This window comes from Onychomys torridus, chromosome 5, assembly GCF_903995425.1.
Source record: "Onychomys torridus chromosome 5, mOncTor1.1, whole genome shotgun sequence".
Lineage (NCBI taxonomy): Eukaryota > Metazoa > Chordata > Mammalia > Rodentia > Cricetidae > Onychomys > Onychomys torridus.
Window position 1 is genome coordinate 48,194,541 of NC_050447.1, and position 21,753 is coordinate 48,216,293.

The 21,753-nt window shown below is 53.8% G+C and overlaps 1 protein-coding gene across 1 annotated transcript; it reads right to left on the reverse strand.

The window, feature by feature from the left end:
* Positions 1-1,148: 1,148 nt before the first annotated feature.
* Positions 1,149-12,432, reverse strand: Cibar2 (CBY1 interacting BAR domain containing 2). The gene is made up of 9 exons (XM_036187866.1): positions 12,309-12,432; positions 9,856-10,090; positions 7,787-7,855; positions 7,601-7,702; positions 7,460-7,465; positions 5,526-5,630; positions 4,312-4,425; positions 3,097-3,198; positions 1,149-2,440 (listed from the first exon to the last, which is right to left on the reverse strand). The coding sequence occupies exons 1-9, from the start codon at positions 12,326-12,328 to the stop codon at positions 2,324-2,326; spliced, it is 870 nt and encodes a 289-aa protein (XP_036043759.1). The 5' UTR covers positions 12,329-12,432; the 3' UTR covers positions 1,149-2,323.
* Between the last annotated feature and the right edge of the window lie 9,321 nt (positions 12,433-21,753).

Here is a 21,753-nt window from a genome sequence, read left to right on the forward strand (position 1 = left end):
GATCCATCCTCACAGCCACCGCCACAGCTTTGTTTAGCTTGAGAAGCTGCCAGTAGATGCCCACAGAATGGGTCTCATTGACTGGACAGGCCTTTTGCACGCTGGGCTCCTGCACTCTACTTCTTCAGGCCAGGAACGGGAGCATACTGTTAGGTCAAGAAGTGAGTGGACCTATCTTTTCCAGACTTCTCACGTATGGTGAACACACCCCTACTAAGGCCATCTTCCATGACAGGCTCCTGCACTGCACCATAGTTTCCCTGGAGTCTCTGGGTCAACATGTCATCTGCTCCAAGGGAGGGATGGAGTTCAGGGTGTGGTGGGGGCCAGTTTGCCCTGCTGCAGGGTCACAGGGCAGCTTATGCCAAATGGTCTGAGCTTTGAAGAGCAGATGAGCACAGAGCTGGAAGTACCACCCAGTCAGGCTGTGTTCATGGGACTCCTCAGGAAATTGGTGATTTGGGGGACCAGCTTCACTGTAGACTCCAGGCTCTGACAGGAAGTGACATGAGCCCAGCTGCAAGCCATGCTCACCTAAGCTACAACTTCAGAGACAGCACTTTATCTAGAAGGGACCCCATCCATGGATTGCCTAGGCTTTGATCCTGAGCTTACGCTGGTCCTATCCCATCCTTACTCCTAGATGATAGATATGTTCATGGAAAGGAGGGAAGAGACCTGCTTGGGGAAGAAGGTTGGCTCACCGCCACCCTTGCAAGAGGCACTAGCTTAGTGGTCTGAGATTGTCACTTCATTCAGAATGGGGATGCCTTGGGGGGGATGAGTTAGATATTCGACTGTTGGGAGATACTAGTCTTAGACAGCAGACATGCATCTCCATGGAGCGTATGTCAGGACTTGGCCCATCGGCTGCCTAGGCTATACCCGGTTCCCGTGCAGTTTCTGTGGGCACTCTACCCGCACAGTCTCTTCTCTCTTGGGGTTCCACACCCATTTGTTGCCAGAAGCCCCCAGTGATGCTGTGTTTTATATGTTAGTTACACAACTTTGTGCCCTGCCAGGTCATGTTCTAAAATTAAGGTTGATAAAGTTATGAGGTCGAAGATCTCAGGCAGTGCTGTTTCCTGTGAAGAAAAAAAATGTGTATCCATATATATATAGTACCTTGGCTTGTCAGGAGGTGGAAACTGAAATAAATTATCTTTTAAAAAGAAGTCAGATTAACTTGTTTTCACATATCTGTGAGGACTTCACGGAATACATAGTCACATCACTGGCCTCGCAGAAATAGGTACCCCCACCCCCACTTGTACTTGGCTGACTAGACTCAGAGGCTGGGTTAGAGTTTGCCTGAGGACAGAGTATGGCCTGCTACTTGGACATGTGGGCCTCCCTAGACCTGACTGCCACCTGTCATGTGGGGCCAAATCGGGGTCTGACACCTGTAACTCCCAGGTAGGAGAGGGGGTGGGGGTGCTTTGGCTCAGAGAGGAGGCAGGGTCAGTGGGCATCCTAATGCCTAGGTGGTGATCAAGCCTGATGGCTTACCCAAGTTGTCTGTGGAACCAAGATGTAAGATACAGAGACATCTTCCTCTTACACATGAGTGTATAGATCCATGTCTAGGACCTTGGCATGCTCATGATGGCCTCATTCTTCCTAGGGAACAGATCCCTCAGATACCTTAAGGAGTATGCCAAGGGATTACTCTACACATGCTCCTAGAGGCGCCCACCTATCCACTACCTACCCCCACTGTGGACCTCTGTGTGTTTATGGCCCCATGGCCACCGTATATATCATGCCATGTATGCATAATGGCTGAGATCTGTGCCCATCTGCCAAATTCATGCACTAAAGAGTTAAGCCCTGGGGTGTAGAGCCTGCAAATGGTCCTTATGGAGGGTTTGGGAGGCAGCCACAGCAGGGGCCCTGGGCTTACAGAAGGGGGCATTTGGGCACAGACCTTGATTCACTTAGGGGGAACACAATGTAGAATCAAAAGCAGACATTGGGCGTCATGGCCACAGGAACAGGCTGCACCTGCCAGAAGCTGGACAGGAGCCTGAGGATCCTCCCAGTTGGTGGTACTTAACTGGGAAGACCCCAAAAACTAATCTACCATGCTTTAGCATTAACACAGTGTAGAGACTCCTGTCCCCAGATGAAGGCAGGAAGCAGACAAAGCAAGGATGCTGTTGAGAGTCACATGTCTTTCACTGACACCAGGAATCTGAGTCTGCAGAGAAGCCTACTGTGCTGATAAGGGAAGAGGCCCCTGAGATCCCTGACCAAGGACACCAGCAGAGCCCACCAAGGTCCAGGCCAGCCCAGGCCTTCCACCTGCCGCAGGATCCTCTTCCTAGTCACGGCGTCCCTGCTGCTGTCCCTTGAGGTCCTCCAGGGGGATCTCCTCCACAGAGTCAGCCTCACCTTCCTCCTCATCTTCCCCCTGGTGTGCCATGGTGCTCTGAACACTCTGAATGACAGAAAGAAAAGTCACAGCCACAACATCCAAACCAGAAGTGGTGGTGACAAGCCCTGAGTTGGAGAGTTGGCCCCCCTACACTGCTATAAGGAGTGACTGTGGTCACAAGCCACTTAGCAGGTGAGGCCAAGAGAGGGCATGACTACCAGCCAGGGAGAGTGAGTTTGGAGAAAGCCCAGTTCCTTCACTGTACTTAGGAAAAACCTCCATGACGTTCAGTGACAGCCCCTTGCACGGGCCACCTCCCTCACAGTGGCCATCTCTCTTCACCATGACTCTGGGGCCATGCCTGCCCCAGCCACATCTGCAGACACTGCCAATTTCCCTGAGGTTGTTAGCCAAAGACTGATGAGAGCGAGCTGTTCCTGGGCTGTCAGGTGACATTTGGCTAGTGTGTCTTATTCCTAACATCTGAGAAGTTCGGAATCTGCCTGTGGCCCAGGTGGGATCAGGTCAGACCTGGCGAGCCAGACCCCTCCCTCCAGTGCACTCTCCTCAGCATGCCTCTGGGGTGGTGGGCACATGCAGGCGGATGTTGGCAGGCCTTCCCCAGCAGGAGCCACTGCTCTGGTTGTCAGCCATCCATCCACATCCCTGCTTTCTTCATTTTGTCCCTACATTAACTCCCATGATGTGTAAGTGCTCACCTGGCTGGCCAGAGGCCAAGGGACAGATGGAGAGGGGCTGGTGTCTGTCAGAGGCCGAGCTTCACTGTGCCCGTAAGTTCCATGCATCTTGGCTCTGAAGTCCTGCCAAGGAAAGACCAGGGTGGTTGGATCCAGCTTGAAAGCACAGGGGAGGAGTAGAAAGCAAAGCTAGGAAGCTATGAGGCTTCTATGGGTACTTCCTATTTGCCATTTTATGGACCCCACAACAGCCCCCTGAGGGGGTGTTCAAATCCCATCAAACAGATGGAAAAACTAAGGCTCAAAGACACTAGGTAACACAGTCACACAGGACAATTGCTGGTTAGAAATCACATTCAACCCCTGAAAGAATATTGTAGCGCTTAGACTTGAGCCACATGCCTGTAATCCTAGCACTGAGGAGGCTGAGGCAGGAGGATAATGACTGAGGCTATCATGGGCCATAGAGATGGATGAAGCTTTGAAGAATCTGGGGTTTTTCTGTAGCCTTCTGTGTGGTTTTAAAGCTTTTGTAAAAACCCTTGGATGGATCTTCCATCTACCATTCTGTTCTTGAGTGCCAGCCTTAGTGGGTCACCTGTAACATCCTGGCAGGAGCATACAGAGTGACTTCCTCTTGGCCCCACAAGGCCTTAGCCCTCCCCATGTCTCAGGCTGCTGGCTGGTGGGAACCATTCACCACAGATAGCCTGGGGTAGATGCCAGGCTGTGGGCTCTGTGGACTCCTGGCTCAGTCACCAAGCTCCACATCCATAGAACCCCACACTGCCTCCCAAGGCACCTTTACCATTTTCCTGAATCTGGAGGATACCTACTTCCCTCCACCATGTGCACATACAGAAAGAGGCCTTTGAAATAGCCCGGCTCCAGACTGTGACCCAAAGCCACAAGATAAAGGGACAAATGATTGGCTCACAGCATCAGTTTTGGGGCCAAGCTCTGCAGATAAAACTTGCTGAGAATCTAATCAGCATGGCTGGGGACATTCAGCGCTTTGCGCTGAGAACTGAGTGCCAGCCACAGCAAGCAGAAAGTCCCTGCTGTTTCTCTTCAGTACTCAACAGGCCTGTGATGCCGAGGAAGTGACATGCCAGGTGACCAGGAGAAGATTCCTCGACGGGGTGGCACTCGGACCCGATGTTTGAAGTAGCTCATCAGAGCAAGCCCTGGAGCTAGGTGGAAACCCACAAAGGCACAGACAAGCCCCCGACCCACCTGCAGGTCTCTCTCCAGGTCGTAGCTCTCCAGGGTCCTGAAAGCACTGGAATACACCTCCACTGCCTTTGCATGGAAGACCATCTCGATGGTCACAAAGTCAGAGAAGATTCTCTGTGGGGGAGAAGCCTAGTCAGGGTAGCGGCACCACACAGGGCACATACATCATGGATGCTGAGCCACATCTCTAAGCCTTTTTAAATTTTGGGGGGATAGCCCTCTACCTAGAGGCAAGAAGACCCCATTGGTGCCAAGTCCCTTTCACATCACACTAACAGTGGCCACTTTTGAAAGGCCTCCTAATCTAGACAGCCTGCACCAGTTCCCTTATATACTGGTTTCATTCACTTACATATTGACTCATTCATTCCACAAATATTTCTCAAGTTCCCACCATATCCCAGGATCTAGAGGCAAGATGTTTGGAGTCGAGCTGATCTTCTGGACCTCAGAGATGAGAGGGGTGAACCCAATACAGGAGCCTGACACAGGACACACCCTGTGCTAAGTTCCTGAGGTAAGAAGGAGTTTGGGCCTTGAGCCTGGGGTGGGGGTGACAGCACAGGACGCTGCAAGGCCCAGGCTGCTGTCTTGGGAGGGATTGTTCTTTGACCTTAGGACCAGGTGAGTCATCCAAGGGTGTAAATCCCAAGACTGACAGATCAGAGCTGTCTGTCAAGAGCCTCCTGGGGCTGAACAGTGGAAAAGAAAGGACTGGTGGGTGGGGCCAGCAGGGACATCCATAGTCAGTCCTGAGAGCAAGTTCCTTGAGCTCTCTTGAAGGAACTTGACCTAGTATCCCATGGTTCTGGTCGAAGAGGGGGGTTCTGGTGGAGATAAAGGAGACCCTGCCTGCCTCGGAGCACCTCCACATGGCTGTTTCCTACAGGGACGTTTTGAGCTTCAAGGGAGACCTAGGATCTCTTGTGGACACAGGTGAGAAAGAAGAGTAGGTTCCGGAATGGGACAATGTGACAGAACTGTGCCTCAGAATCCTCCTTGTTGGGATCTGTGTCCAGAGCACTGAGCAGCTGGGTGAAGCCAGCCTACCCCGAGCAGATAACCTGTCATCTGCAGCCAGGGTCAACTCTCCCCAGAGCCCTGGCCTCTGAGGGTCATGTGGTCATACACTGCATGAGTACCTACTCTCAAACACAGGAATTCACACCCACTCTCATGCATGCACACACTCACAAAAGGCTGCCACCGCCTACCCGGAGGTCCTTCAGCTTCTGCTCCTGGAAAGCATCCACTGTCTCTGCCAGGTGGTGGGTAGAGCGGCTAGTGTCCACGGAGGCCCTCTGTGCACTGGTCTCCGCCTGGCCTCGGGAACACAAGAAGTAGAAAGTATCACAGGGTGGTCCTGGCCCCTACGCACTGTTCTGGGCTGGCCTCAGTCCTACCATTGCCTTTGGGGCAGTTCCTCCTGCCTCACGCAGTCTCTTGCTAACTTGGGCATTGAAAATGGTCAGGCAGAACCCTGGTAAAAGGGTGGTCACTGGGATTGGACAGATCTGCTGCTTAGCTGTGTGACCTCAGACAAGTCACCTAACTTCTCTGAGCTTCAATTTCCTTGACTGTCGGGAGACGGTTATGCTTGCAAAGTTGGGAAAATTGGATGGTAAGAGGTGGGGAGCCTCTCCACAGTGGAGCCCATGCTCAGTATGTGGGAGGCCCTGAGGACCCCAGACTCATCCCCAACACTGTCAGCAACAATCATCAATCCAAGACAGGCATTTGCCAGTCTGAGCTTTATTCCATGGAGGCTAAATGTTCTTGGTAACTGATTCCTGCCCGTGGACAATTGCAGGGCAAAGCTCCTGTTCCCTTCACGTGGTGGCAAAGTTGGCTCCATGCCAAGACCAATCCCTCAGCAGCCTTCCCTGGAACTGAGTTCTGAGTTTGGTATTTAAGGGTATGTGTGACATTGAGCAAGTCACCCCCACGGGCCTCACTTTCCTCTTCTTTAGAATGGAGCCCTAACACCAACTAAATGTTTGTGAAATGGTGGGACAAGGGAGTTAGGAGCTGGCACCCAGAAAGTGCCCCCAATAAGGGAGGGATGTTGGGATCTGAAGAGATGGGTGGCCAAGAGGTAGGGGCACTGGCGGGGGCTGGGACAGAAGTCAGAGGTGCTTGTTCCAGGCTGAAAGCCATGCCTGATTCCCTTGTTCCAAATGTAGTGTTCCTCATGTTACAGAACGGGCACCAGGATGGTGAATCCAAAGATGTCCACCTCCTAAGCCCTGTGTCGTGTCTACAGGTCACCAGATATGGTAAAGGGCTTGCTAGGCTACAGCGGCCTGTGGGCTGCTGATGTACTTGACCTAAGGTTGGTAGTGATCCTGAATTCCCTGATAAAGCTACAGGAGGGAGCTGGAGGAAGGTGTAGCTGCAGAGGAAAGGTGTGGGGAGGGGACAAGAGCTTGAGGAGCCCAGCGGGACTGTGGCCTAGACGCCGGAAGAGGTGGAGGCAATCCCCTAGATTCCCAGAGGAGCAGCCTGCCTACCCATGATGAGACCAGAGAGCCCCTCAGTGGATTCTAACTCCTGATCTCTCTCTCCATGAAGGAGAGAGAGAGAGAGAGAGAGAGAGAGAGAGAGAGAGAGAGAGAGAGAACAAGACAGACAGACAGTGACTTTCTGTCACCTTCCACATGACAACCCAAAATGCAAAATATTCCTAGGGGTCAAAGTGAAACTATGACTTAGGTCCATGAAGGGCCACTCCGAATGAGGACAGTGTCATAGTGACAAGCAGGGCAGAGAGGACAAGTCCTCCACAGTCCTGCACCCAGTTCACAGGCAGGCTGGAGCCATGAAGATGGTAGTACCACAGTCTCACTGGGCCTTGCATTCATACCCAAGCTTGTCTGAGCTTGCTTGAGCATCAGGGCTGGGGGCTGGCAGTGGCTACCCTGTGATCAGGATGCAGGTGACCCCATAACTGGGTGGCTTGCTGGACAGAGCCCAGATCTCCTGACCCTCAGCAAACCCTCCCTTTGCCTCACCCTGCTGCGCTGACTCACTTGTGCGCCAGTCTCCATGCGTAATTCCCACCTACCTACCATTCCATGAAGTCTCCGTTACCTGTCTAAGATGTAGAGGTGCTGCCTGCCCAGATGGAAATGTAACACATGACACTCACCTGGGACTGAGGAGGACTGTTAAGGATTCAGGTGAGGCCAGGTGGCCTGCAGGTGGTACCCCTTGGCAGCCCCTGCCAACTGAATCCAGGACCCCCATCCCTGTGTGGGATGGCCACCCTGCCTAGCAGGAAAAAGGATACAATCATTTGACGATCTGAGGGTGACTTCTGCCTCAGTTTCTCCAGCTTTTCCAGTTGTTTGATCTCATTATTTTGGACACGTTTACATTTCTTGATATCTGCCTACACAAAAAAAGAGGGCCATTTCCTAGGGATCCTGAGGGTCCAGGCCCCACCCCTGCACACCTTGAGGTGTGCCCAGCTCACCCGGGTCTGCTTTATCTGGGCACCATAGAGCTTCAGGGGGCTGATGACCTTGGCCTCCAGCCTCTCGACCTGCATGGCACATGTGGCAGCATAAGAAAAATAGAGAAGACAGCTCCATGACCAGCCACCTGCACCCCCAGGGGACACACCCAGGGCCCACACCTGAAATGGCAAGGGTCTGGCTCTGCCCTCATGGGCTCTGGCCATGTGCTTATTCCCACTAAGTTGGCATCTCCAACTGTGAACTGGGACAGTGATTGTGCCCCAGGGTGTCTCAGCAGGTCAGTGGGACACTTGCAGAGTCTGGAAGGACAATACCAGACACAGAACTTAGAGGTATCACTAGGGAGGGTGACATGTTCTGGGGACAGTTTGTGTGGAGAGTCCCAGCAGGGCAGAGACAGGACTTCTGGCCCTTGCCTCTCCTGGGCCCATTGCAGCTCTGGGCTCCAGATTGCCTCAAGGTGCTGAGCTGCTTGGAAGATGGAAGCTGTACAAAGCCAAGACTGGCATGGGATTCCAAGCTGATTGCTCTTCCATGACCTTTAGGACCAGCGGGGCCCGTGAGTGGGCACAGGAAGCAATTCAAGACCCTCAGACCTCATCCCAGGCTTCATAATCCAGGTTCTCTTAGCATCTGACAATTTAGGAAGGAAAGAGAAAGGGGAAGGTCCCCCTCTAACCCATAATGGTTTACACTGATTGGCAATTTGACAGGACCTAGAATTTCCTAGAAGACAAACTCTGGCTTCGTCTGTGGGAGCAATTTCTAGAATGGATTAATTGAGATGGGAAGACCCACCCTAAGCATGGGTGGCACCATTCCCTAGGCTGGAGTCTGGAACCAAATAAAAAGGAGAAAGTGAGCTGAGGACCAGCGTTCATCTCTGTCTGTTTCCCGACTGCAGATGTGATGTGACCGGTTGATTCATCCTAACCGCCATGGCTTCCCCATCACGTGTGCCAGAATAGATCCTTCCTGCCTTAGGTTGTTTTGTTGGGTGTTTGAGCACAGCAATGACAAGTTAATACACCCCTATGCCCAGCAAAATCATAAAGTGGTGCTGCTCTGGGTCTTGGGGTCGCATCAGCTGTGGAGGAGTCCTGGATTTGATGAAGGAGGCCTGGGGGTGAGGGAGCAGTGTCTGGCAGGACAGCTAGAGAGGTCTGTCCTGTCATGGCTCCTAGTATCTTGGGGATCAGGTTTTCCAAAGGACCAGGGGTGGCTGGAGCCCCACTAGGCCATTCCTTTCCAGTGCCCCTGACCCTTGAGAGAGACAGTGTCATGATAAAGGGTCATGGAAGGGACAGTCCCACCCTTTCCTTGCTTTCAGAAAACTCAGTTGCAATTCCTTTCTCTGTCCCTTTGATGTCCTTTAAGAACATAATGTCCTTCTTGTGGCTCTATGAGCTCTTTCTTAGGCTTAGGGCCAGCTCTCTGCATGGAAGGCAGAGAGGAAGCCAGAGGCCTGCAGCTGGTTGGGGATACTGGGTGGCACTCAACTGCCCAGCACAGAGCTGGAAGCTCCCATTTTCCCAGTGGTTAGAGCAGGGAAGGGTGCCTCACACCTGTAATCCTGGCACACAGGAGATTGAGGCAGGAGGCTGGCCAGACTAGGTTACAGAGTGACCTTGTCCCCTGCAAAAGGAGAGTGACCACGTGACATCTCCCTGCCCCGTCAGAGAAGCACAGCAGCCTATTTCAGGGAGGTCACCTTCGTTTCACGAGCATACACCTGCCTGACTGTATGTGGGTGCAGCAGGAGCTATCTCTCACACAGCCCGTGCTGTGTGCACCTTCTCGGTAATGCTCAGCCACAGTGTCCTCGTGTCCCCCTCTCTGCCAATCACACAGGCTGTTTCTGAAAAGCCATTACTCCACTGCCATCTCCGTCATCTTCTCCCTATGCCCGGGAATCCACGGCCCTCATGCCCCCCCCCCCCCGACTTCCAGGTCCCCTTGACTGAAGTGGTCCTTGTCCAATACAGCTCTCTCCCCTGTCACCAGTGTGATGATGAGTGGAGAGACTGTTCCAGCTCTCACTCCTTACCCGGTCGGCCATGCTCACCTCCGCCTGCCGATAATCCTGCACCTTGGCTAGGTCCTCTGCAAAGTCTTTCATGGTAGCCCGCAACTCCGGGTTCTCGGTGTTGGCAAAGTCCATCAGCTGCTTCACCAGCTGGTCAGCCTTGTCACGCAGCCGGGCTGTCTTGCGCGTGTAGGAGGCCAGCAGTGAGCAGAACTGACCAAAATACCTTTCCGCGTTGGTCACGGTGTTCTCCATGGCCCTCACCTGACTGTCCCTGGGTGGGGGTGATGACACCAAGTGCAAGCAAGGTCATGGTCACTGGAGCCACTATACCCACCTCTCCAATGTGGCAGTCACCATCCAAGCACCTAGTCCCTGGACAGTTCTGAGTGATACCTTGGGCCCATTGAGGCAGAAGACAAGACCTGCCTGTGTCCCGTGGCTGAGCAGCAGTGGATGGAACTCAGGTGGCACCTTTGTTCCTGGGGCCTGTGAAGGGGTGCAGCACCCCAGTCTTGTGCACACCACTGTATCAACCGCAGAGGCTCCTCCTCCAGCCCCCTCCACTCCCGTGGGCCCTCCCCCACGCTGTCTACTCTTTCTCCCTTTTTAGAAGCTTTGGGTTAAATGAACGACCCTTTGGAGATCTATTTGAGGCTAACAGATAGTTTGAGGCCTGGAGAAATGGTTCAGTGGGTAAAAAACAACCACTGAAGACCTAAGTTCAGATCCCCAGCGCCCGGGTTAAACAGTGGGGAGGGGCTAGAGAGATGGCTCTGTGGTTAAGGGGCCTATCACAGAAAAACCCAATTCACCCAACCGCCTCGAACTGCAACTCCAGGGGATCTGATGCCCTCTGCTGGCTGCCATGGCCACCTGCATTCATGTGCACAAATCCACACCGGTACACACTCATAGATAACTGAACATATAAAAATATGAGCTGGGCGTGGTCATGCATGCCTTTAATTCCAGCACTGGGGAGGCAGATCTCTGTGTCTGTGGCCAGCCTGGCCTACGTAGCAGCCAGGACTACAGAGAGAAATGTTGTTTCAGAGAGAGAGATCAGGAATGACCGCACTGGTATGTAACTCGGCATTGCTGTAGGGCACAGAGACAGGAGGATAACTGATTTGCTTGCTGCCAGCCTAGTTCCTGGTTCAGTGAGAGACCCTGTCTCAAGGGAATAAGGTGGAGAGTGATAGACAGTCCCACCGTCCTCCTTTGGCCTCTGCTCAAGTGTGCACAGGCACACACAGCCAGCCACACACATGTTATAGACACACGAATAAGCGGCTTATTTTTAAGAGGATTGTTTCGCATACCCTCTCTCCTTTCCAGTATCTCATTTCTTGCAGTCCGTTTGGTACCAGGGTAGGGAGGCATTGTTTGGGCAGCTGTGATGGCTCCCATTGTTTACTGCATGCTCAGCTCTGACATATGCATGGTGCCATATGTCCCCACCAAGCTATCTGCAGGGTATTTGGGCCCTTGCTCTCCCATACTCTTCTGGCTGGTCCCTCCTCCCTCCCCACCAGCCCTGGGCTCCTCCATGGAGCACCTTACAGGCTGCTGAACCAGCATACTCCACACCCTTGCCCTCCCTGACACACCTATAGGGCTCATGCTACCTCTACCATGACCCATGGCCCTGCCCTCCCCTTCCCCATAACCTAACCACACCCGGTGTTCAGTGATAACACACGGACTCAGCTTTCCTAAGAGCACAGAAGCCTGCTGCAGTATCTGCCTCCCTCCACGGTTCCCTCCCCTCAGCCCCAGGCTGTTTCTGTCCCTTGCAGCTCTCCCTCTCTAGAACCCAAGGCCTTCACGCCCCCCCCCCAGCAGAACCTGCAAGGGGGGGGGCATCATCTCACCTCTCCTAATGAGCCTTAACTTTGTAGTTTGCAAATGCTCTGTTCATGCCTGCCTAGAAGATGTTGCTGCCTCCATGTTTAAATCAAATAAACTGAGGCCCGGAGAGGCAAAGCATCCTGTCCAAGGGCACACAGCAGGCCAGACCCCCAAGACAGCGTCACTCACACACAGGTTAGACATGCAGGTCCCAGGCTCTGGGAATCAAGCCCCATGGTGTGAGACTGGGAAGCCAGCTTTTAAGGAGCACACTAGGTGCATCCAAGGGCACCTGACGTCTGAGCCACAGGGAGACTCAAAGTCAATCAGGGAGGGCTCACCAGCCTGGGGCAGTGGGCAGGGCTCCCAAGGGCAAGGTCTGGGGCCTGAGTTGTGACGGGCTTTCTAGGAGCAAGTGTGGGAAGCAGGGAACAGACCCATGAGCGGCTGCACCAGGTCTTCAGGAAGCAAAAGCGAGGCCAGTAGATTGGATTCTGGAAACCTCTGTGGTCCAAGCCCTATGCACCCTCCAGCTTGAGCAGGGATGGCAGGGAGCTCACCTGCCCTCCCCTCTGACACTGCAGACCGTGAGAATCCCCCAGCACTTCACTTCCCTCCCAGCAGCTCAGGCTGCTCACCTGGAGAGGACGACATTCATTGTGGGCAGAGGCACTTGTTGCTTTGATCTCGGGGAATAAGAACAGGGTCCCAGGGGTCCCCTAGGCAGAGAGAAGCCAGCCAAGGCTGGGCCCAGCTGTGTGGTCTAGCTGGGCTCAAGGGACTCTGCTGCCTGGTTGCCAGGCAACGGGCCATCCCAGGCAAGCCCTGGGAGGAGCCCAGCTGGTTGCTGGGCAACCAGGGCCTCCCCTGTGGGGTGAGGAGGGCTTCTTTTGGGCTTAACTGCACTCTGAAATGGAAGAAGGGGACAGAGGCTCCTCGTGCTTTCAAATATGGAGCTTGTTGGGGTTCAAAGCGTCTGTGTTCACCAGGAGGGGACAGGGAGAGCCCTGGAAGCAGCTTGCCTGGGACTTCACCCTGGGCCCCCGCTGCATGTGTGGGTCCCAAGGCAAGAGGGCCAGGTGGGCGGGGCCTAGGAGCTGGTGTCCCTGTTAAGGGTGAAGTGGAGAAGTAGATGGTAAAGGAGCGGGCAGAGGGGGGCAGAGGACTTGCCTGTGAATGGAAGGAGTGAGGGACAGCAGCTCAGAGCAGCGCTTAGCCTATCAGGCGGTCCTGGGTCTCCCTGAGTATACGACTCTCACTGTTGGGGTTGGAAATGGTGACCCAGCATCAACTCACTAAAAACCTCACTGCCCCAGGTGGATTTTACCCATGTTGAGAGGTCTGTGTGTCACAGCCCAGCATTTCACTTACGATACAAAGCATCCAGAGTCATACCCAGGCCTGGTGGCGGAGGCAGAGAAAACAAGGCAGGATGTTGATAGTTCACTGGGGTGACTGTCACACTGGGTTGGCTCTGTTTGCCGGGGTTTGCTTTTAAACACTTATTCAGGCAGGGACTCTAAGATCAGCCACGGCAGGTTCAAATCCCACACCCTAGCTCTGCTGTGTGACCTGAAGCAAAGCACCTGATCTTCCTGGAATCTAGACAATTACCTAATAAAGGAGATGGGAGCCTCTGGTGCTGTGAGGAAGAGGCAGGGTGGGCGGGGCACTGAAGCTGGCTCCCCAGTGCAGCTGGCCCTCAGGAGCACACCTGTGTGCCCATCTCAGTGGCACCTGTGTTATGCTCCCCTTCTGAGAGGCAGGTCCCCCCAGACAGCACATAGGTACATCTCTGCATGTTCTTTGAGGTACTGTGCCCTCAGGGGCTGCCACAGCCTTTGCCTCTCACAAGGACTCTGCCAATCCTGTGGATTTTCTCTCTGGGTAATGTCAGGTTAGGGTGCTCTGTGTCTCCTGGCCCACAGTCCCAAGCCCTGTTCAATTCCCTCCGCTCTGGGCTGCTTGCTGGGTTGAAAAGTGTCTCCCCAAAGTTCATGACCTCAGGACATAGCCTTATTGGAAATGGGGGTCTCTATACATTGGATGTGCAGATGAGTCACTCCGGCATGGGAGGTAAGGCTCACTCAGGGGCTACTGCTCCAATCTGCAGAGGAAGCACCTATCCACAGGGTACCTATCCACCTCCTATGCCCCTGGACTCATTCATTGACTGCTTGTGTCCTTTCTGCCTGGGGTGCCTTGCGTCTGATAGCTAGTGGATTGGTACATCCCTGAATCAGTCTGTCTGGGGTCTTCTCTCTCACGGGATCAGTTTCCTCAGGAACCCAGCTCTTCCAGTACAGCAGCATAGTCCCAGTCTGCCCTGTTTGTGACCACCAGAGGGCGACAGAGACCGTGCTCAGGCCCTCCTGCCTGGGGCGGAGGGACTGCAGAGGGGATACAGGAGGCTGGAGACACACATGTGTGACATAGGTGTGGAGACAGAGTGTGTGAGGTCTCATTCACTGGAAGCTTCGAGAACTTCATGACTTTTGAAAAATGAAAACTACCTTGGGCTATGTAGAAGCAAGACATCTGCTGGCCAGAGAGGGGAAGGTTAGGTCTCCAGTCTCCAGCCTGCATAATCCAGGATGGCCACTAGAGGACGCATGTCTCTGTCCTTATCCTCTGTCCTGTCTCTCTGTTTCTGTCTCTCCCTGTTTGTCCTTGTCTCTGTGTCTCTGTCTCATTCTGTGTCTGTCTCGGTCTGTGTGTGCGCGTGTGCGTGCGCTCACGTGCGTGTGCGTGCGTGCGTGCGTGCGTGCGTGCGTGTGTGTGTGTGTGTGTACACCTACAGATGAACATCTTGCTGAGCCCTGTGGGACAGGGACAGGTACCATGAGGCTCAGTTTGCCTCTCAGAAGGGCAAGGCCATGCATCCTGGTCACTCCCCACACAAGCGAGGAGCCCAGTTACCATCTGGCAGTGGCTATGTTCTCCACATGTGTGCTACACAGGAGATCCTGTCATAGCTGTAGATGGCTTTCCCTCCAGTCTCAGGGCCATGTCACATGGCAGTCCAGGCTCCTCTCTTGCTCCTGGGCCCCTGCGGTGTCTGTGAGGCAGTCCCTGGCAGCGACAGGGAAAAGAGGGAAATTCTTGAGTTGTGTCCACTTTGAAAACCCAGTGACAAAGGCCAGGAGGGGCTGCGATCACTCCTGCCCAGAGTCTGCAAACAGAAAACCCAGGAAGACTCAGTGAATGGAACCTGAGGGCTCCAGTGCTCCTCAGTCAGGCCCTGCCTTGGTCTCGGTGTGCTGTGTGATTTGGGCAGACTCACTTTCCCACCCTGAAGCAGGAGCCACGGTCTGGGAGCCATGAGTGGTCACCTCACCGCCGCCACCACCCTTTTGGTGACTCAAGGTTTCTCAGTGGTGCCTGCTGCGCGACCTGTCCTCCGTCACCTCACCTTGTTGTCACGTTCCCCTTATTAAGAAGGGTTTAAGGACACAAGACAAGAGAAACCAGACTGTGTGACGCAAATGCCTGTCATCTGGGTCCCTGGGGGCAGTTTTTGGAGAGCTGAGTACTGGTCCATCCTAGGTCATATGTTCGGATGTGATCTGTCACTTGAGGAGTATTAACTAAGTGCCTACTGTGTACACAGCCGTCCCCAGGCACTTGGACCAGTCTGTGGGAGAACAATGGGCACATGGCACTGTGTTCACTCAGAGAACATTCTGTCTGGGAAAGCAGGAGATCTCAGCTGACAAGATGCTCCAAACAGCCACAAGGGCCGCAGTTTTTCTCTCTGGAGCTCATACACCAGAAAGGGGGGAGGTCTCCATGGCAATTGCCTGATAATCTGCTGGGAACTGCTTCCTCGGAATGAGGTCACAGGGCTGTCCCCGGATAGCAGAGAGGGCCAGAACCATGCCTTTATACATTGCCCAGGGTTGGGGCATTCCTCCACAGCCAGGAGCCAGGGAGGAAAGAGATGGAATGAGATGGAATGTGCAGTGCTCCCTCCACAGGAGGCCTACTGTGTGAGCTCACAGCATCTTTTTTGGTGTTGATCTGTATGTTCTAGACAGAGTCTCTCTCTGTAGCCCAGGCTAACCCTGGAACCTGAGTTCCTCTTGCCTCAGCCTCCAAGTGCTGGGTGGAAACATGCCAGGCTCTTGTTTAGTTCGGCTTAGCTAAACTAAACTGTGTTCTGTGACTCTCCCCTGCCAGCAGATGGTGGTGGTGGTCAGTTTTGGTTTATTTATTTATTTTTTTAATTATTTATTTATTTTTATGTATGAGTGCTCTGTTTGCCTGTCCATATGCATGCCTGAAGAGGTCATTGGACCCCACTATAGATGGCTGTGAGACACCAAGAGGGTGCTGGGAATTGAACTCAGGACCCCTAGAAGAGCAGTCAGTGCTCTTAACTGCTGAGCCATCTTTTCAGCCCCTGGTTTTGGTTTATTTTTGAGCCAGGGTTTCAGGTAAGCTAGGCTGATTGTGAACTCCTTATGTAAATAAGGATGGCCTTGAACCCCTGGTCTTCCTACCTTTATCTTCAAGTATAAGATGATAGGCTGTGTGCGATTTATAAATATGGCCTGTGGCTGGCCTGTGGCTCAGTGGTAGAGCTCTTGCCTGACATGTAGTAGCCTGGGGTTCCGCCGCTGTCCAGCTGGGAAACAAACAGAGACCCCGTTTGGTGCCACACAAAGTCAGCACCCGTCGCTAAACTTCCCAAACTAGGAAGCAAAGCCTCCTACTCAGAGTGTCTGAAAGCTGGTGATGACGATTGGGCCAGCCCACACAGCCTCTGGGATTACCAAGCATGCCTGAGGTCAAAGCTGGGGCCCACAGGACCCATGGCAACCTCTGAGTCTGTCCTGGAGCTCAGTTCTCACCTGTCCAGCTTGGAAAAGCCAGGGATTTCAGCCTGAATCCTGACTAGCCACCCCAGCCCTTCTTGAGGACTCCACAGTCAAAATGCTTGATTCTAATCCCAGCTCTGGAGCTGGTGAGACGGCTCGCTGGGCAAAGGAGCTTGCCGCAAGCTTGACGACCCGAGATCCAACCATGGTGGAAGGAGAGAACCAACTCCCACAAGTTATTCTCTGTGGCATGTATGCACCCACCCACACACAGTAAATAAATGCAGTTTAAGAATGGATTCCGCCAGGCGGTGCTGGTGGTGGCTCACACCTTTAATCCCAGCACTCTGGAGGCAGAGGCAGGCGGATCTCTGTGATTTCGATGCCAGCCTGGTCTACAGAGTGAGTTCCAGGACAGGCTCCAAAAGCTACACAGAGAAACCCTGTCTCGAAAAACCAAACCAAGCCAAAACAAAACAAACCAAGACAAAACAACAAAAAAGGATTCTAGCTCTATTGCCTCACAACTGGAGACTGTGGCCAGAACTGACTCTTGGCCTCAGTTTCTCCATCTGTGAAATGGAAATGGTAAGATATCTCTTCCCTCAGACAGAGAATAGAACAGCACTCAGATAAGCCTGGGTACAGCTTCTGCTCTGCACATGACACTGCATGGCAGCCACTTTGATTCCTCTCCCCGTGTCCCTAGGCTTGGGCCAGGGTGGCAAGCTTGGGCAGGGAAAGTGGGACACTGCCCAAGACAAGCTCTGCTGACTCAGGTGGCTGCTGCAGAGGTCAGCAACCACCATCCAAGCCACCTGTATCAGAGGGAACAAAGAGTGACCTACCTCAGGCCTGGCTGGCTGCACTGGGACATGTCCCATGCCGAGGCTTTGCACAAGTTTGTCCTTTGAACTGCAAGTGCCCCTTGGCCAGGCCTCCACCCCACTGGCCAGGCTGGCTTGTTCACTAGGGGAGCAATTCACCATGCTAGGCTCAATGACACCTCAGCTGTAGCCGGAACCTGGGACCAGGGCCACAGTCAGGCCAGTACACTAGACTAGCATCCTGGCCCTGCTCTGCTTACCCCAGGACCAAATCTGTCTAGGGCAGCCATGTAGAGGACAGAGCCTAGACAGCAGGCTAATGAGTAATTGTCAGAGCTTAGAAATGTCCCTAGGACAGAGGTCTTGGTGCGGTACCTAGATATCAGCTGACAAAGGATCTTTGGCTCTTAAAGCAGTGAAGGTCAGGCGTGGCCAAGGTGATGACACTTTGGGATGCTTCCACACCCACCTGTCAATGTTGACCAGCTCTCTGCACTCGGCCGTGAACAACACTGGACAGGGCAACTGTGTGCCGCCTTTCCTGGGCTACTGTCTAGCCGGGATTGGTCTCCAATCTCCTCTACTCTAGACTAGCCTAGAACTCACAACCCTCCTGGTTCAGCTTCCCACGTGCTGGGCTCACAGGCCACTGCCCAGGCCCGGCTGCTTTTAGGCCTCCAAGGACCTCTATGCTCACGGTCCTGTAACGAATGTAGCTAGCTGTTGTGTGTTTGTGTGTTGTATATCTGTGCACATGGGCAAACAGAGACCAGGGGGTGGCAATGAGTGTTCTGCTCCACTGTCTGCCTCGTTCCTTGAGCCAGGTCTCTCATTAGACCTGGAATTCACCTTTTTTTGGCTAATCTATCTGGCCAGCCACTATGGTAATTCTATCTCCGCCTCCCCGCCACCCATAGCGTTGTGGTTATATGTATCCTGGGCCATGCCCACCTTTTACATGGTGAGCCCCTGGGGATCCAAACTCATGACCTGTGCTTTAGATCTACTGCTCTGCCCCACAGCGCCTTCACTCTGTTTCTGCAGACTTGGCAGCTGTGGATTCAACCAGTCACAAATTTTTATTAGGGGGAGGACAGGATCTCATGTGCTAAGGCTGTTCTTAAAACCTCTGTGTAACCAAGGATAACCTTGAACTTTCTGATCCTCCTGTATCCACCACTGAGTGCTGGGATGACAGGCTTTTGCTACCGTGCCCAATCCAGGGCTTCGTGCATGCCAGGTGAGCACTCTACCCCATGGAACCACATCCCAAGCCCAAAATGTATTTTTAATTGCATCTATACCAAACACGGAGGCTTTTAATGAACGGGAACTGGAAGGTGCCTGCAGTTGCTGTTGTGAAGGTTGCCCACCATCTAAGTGGTAGTGACTGAGCACCTACTGTGCACCAAAGCAGACGCTGAGGACTTTGCCGACAATGCTTTCCCATCCTTTGTCAAGAACGCCCCACATGTCTCTCAGCCAGGCATAGGAGTCACCCTGGCAGAGCTGCCCTGAGCAACCCAAGGGCCTGCGTCCTGGCTGTAGCCAAGGCTCTGTGCTCCATTGCTGGTCCACGTGTGGGGACAGTTGTTTTCCCACCTGCCCAGAGAGCAGGGATCCGCTGTCATCATCTGCTGTCCCGTCCCTTAAGTCCCTAGTGCCTGGAGGTGACCACCGTGCTACAACGGAAGCATATTTGAACAAATGAATGAATGAAGGATTGAGCATGCCTTAGTGCCAGGTCCTGAGCTGACACCTTAGAACATCCCCAGGAGGCCTGGAGGCCCCTCCTGGCAGGTGGAAGTCCACTATTAACCACAGAGGGTCAGCATCTCCCTGGGAGGCCTGCCCTACGGCTGGGTGGCAAACAGCCCAGAAGGGGCCTCAGGGTGGGGATGGCCCCTCCCACTCGGCCACCTTGGCGCCTAAGCTTTCCCCAGCTGGTCCTGTCCATCTCAGGCTCCCCAGCCACTAGGGAGCTCCAAGTAGCATGGCTCACCTTTCACACAAGGGACTCCCCGCTTTGCAGCCTTTTGGCATCCCCCCACCTCTCCAGTTACATTCCACTCCCAATCTGGATCGCAGGAGGGAAAAGAGAGGTGGGAGTGTGGGAGTGTGCGTGCACACGCGCGCACACACACACACACACACACACACACACACACACACACACACACTCACATGGCAGCGAGGACAGACTAGCTGGGACAAGACTCAGGGTGTAGAATGCCACCCTTCCCGCCCACAAGCTCACCTCTGGCCAGGTGAGGAGCCTTCCCACATGCTGCAGCTGCCAGGCTGGGTTGCCTGCTCTGGCAGGGGACCAGGGGAGAGCCAGAGACAAAGGACGGGAGCAGAGGCACCCATTAACAGTGCTCTGTTACTTCTCACCCAGGGTGGCTAGGTGCTGTCGGGCAGGTGGTTCATTCTACAAGGGAACATGGGTCCACCTGACAAGCCATGTTACCTGCCCTGGGCTTCTGTCTGTACCCAAGGGCATTTTTTTTTCCCTTGTAGACATGCAAAGACATGGTGTAGGCTGACAGCCTGGCTCCCACATCTTTGCTACTCTGAGACTCTCCACGCTCCCACTGGCCCACGTAACAACAGGAGCAGCACCCGGTCTTGAGCACTGTTGGAGCCTGGGCTGTGTTAAGGGACTATATACACAGTGTCTCTCCCCTAACAACCTTTATATCGCCAGAAGCCTGGACCACAGATGTACCTCATAATGAGTTGTAAGTGCTGTGGACCCTCACTGGGCCCGGAAGGATCTGCTGCTAGCTCTGACTCCAGGGCAGTGCCGAGAAGGATGCTATGTCACTACGCCATCCCTGTGCACACAGCAGGTGCTGGAGGTGGGCATGTGTGGGTGCAGATTCAGATGCCCCTCTCCAGGTGGTTTTATCAGGCAGAAGCATATGGGCGTCACCTCACCTCCTTTCTGGGTCCCCAAGACTGCTCCAGTCCAGGAGAGATTTGTTCCCAGGCAGAGCCCTCAAGTGGCACCTCTACATTCCTGGGGAAGCTCACACCCAGCATCCACGCAGGCACAGGCAAGGACTCCAGAGAGCAGCTCTGCTTTGAGCTAGGGGAATGGTCCAGGCCCAGCCCTGACCTCACCCATCCCATCCAGACAGGAATCCTGCTGCTACCACCTTAGTTTTCCCAGCTGAAGAATGGGTGACCATCCTGCCAGGTTCTCCGTGACAAGGTGAATAAAGCACTCTATAACTCGCCCAGGGACACATCTGCACACAGTAGGTACTCAATAAGTGTATCTTCTCCTGTCTTCTTGCCACCATGGCAGATGAAGATTTGCAGGTAAACACTAGGTACTCAATAAGTGTCCTCTTCTGTCTTCTTGCTGCTGTAGCAGATGGAGGCATACAGGCACACAATAGGCTCTCAGTATGCACATCTTCCCTGTCTTCACGTTCTATAGCATTACACTCTGGAGCTCCATGCCCAGGGACCCCTTCTCCCACTCCCCTGGTGGCCCTGGGCCTTGTCCTGCACTGAGATGTTTCCCTGCTCCATCTGTTGGAATATCAAGGCAGAGAGAAACCCTGCCCCAGACTTGACGTCAGCACCCAGCTTAATTGGTCCTGGAGCCTTGTGAGTCTCTGGCTGTCCGGTGTGGAGCCCGCGGTGGCGGTGGGAGGTGAGGGTTGTTTGCACCCGTGGCTTGAAGTGAAGGCTTTGTCTTCATGGCTTTTGGCACAGACACCTCGCCCTGGGCACTCTCTGGTGTAGAAATCTGACTTATCACTTTCTTGGGGAGAGAGAAGCATGAATATTTAATTACCCCACTGCTAACGGAGCCGGTGAATGAAGAGCTGGCTTTCTCTTCTGGAAGGGCCACTCAGGGTCCTGCCAGCCAGCCAACTCCTCCCATCCTGTCTCTCATCACTGGGGGACCCTGAGCCACCCGAGTCTTGTGGTATTGGTGAGCTTGGGTCAGGTCTCAGCTCCCAGGCACACTGTGTTTTCTTTACAAGAGACATGGGAGCCAGTGGTGGTGGGCGGTGGCAGGTCAAGTCCCCTGGCCAAGAAGGAAGGCCTGTGGCTGCCGGCTAGAACATTCTGCCCCGTGCGAGCCAAGAAATTCCAAAAGAAACACCGCAGCGTCCAGCCTGGGAGAGGCGGAAGGGGACTTCCTCTCTCTGCTGAGGTCTCAGGGGCCTGATTGGTGGGGGCCCCTCTGGCAGCCAGAATGGAGGGGCGGGTGCAGACACAGGAAATGGGGTCACAGCTCCAGGCATCTCCAAATTCGGAGACACTCAGGGCCAAGAGTGTCAGGAACAGAGCAGTGAGAACTATATCTATCTATATCTACAAGCTATATTTTACTTCTAAAGTGGGTAAACTGAGGCACCAAGATGCCCTTCCAATGTCTTGTGTTGCAGAGCAAGCTTGCAGCACATCTGAAT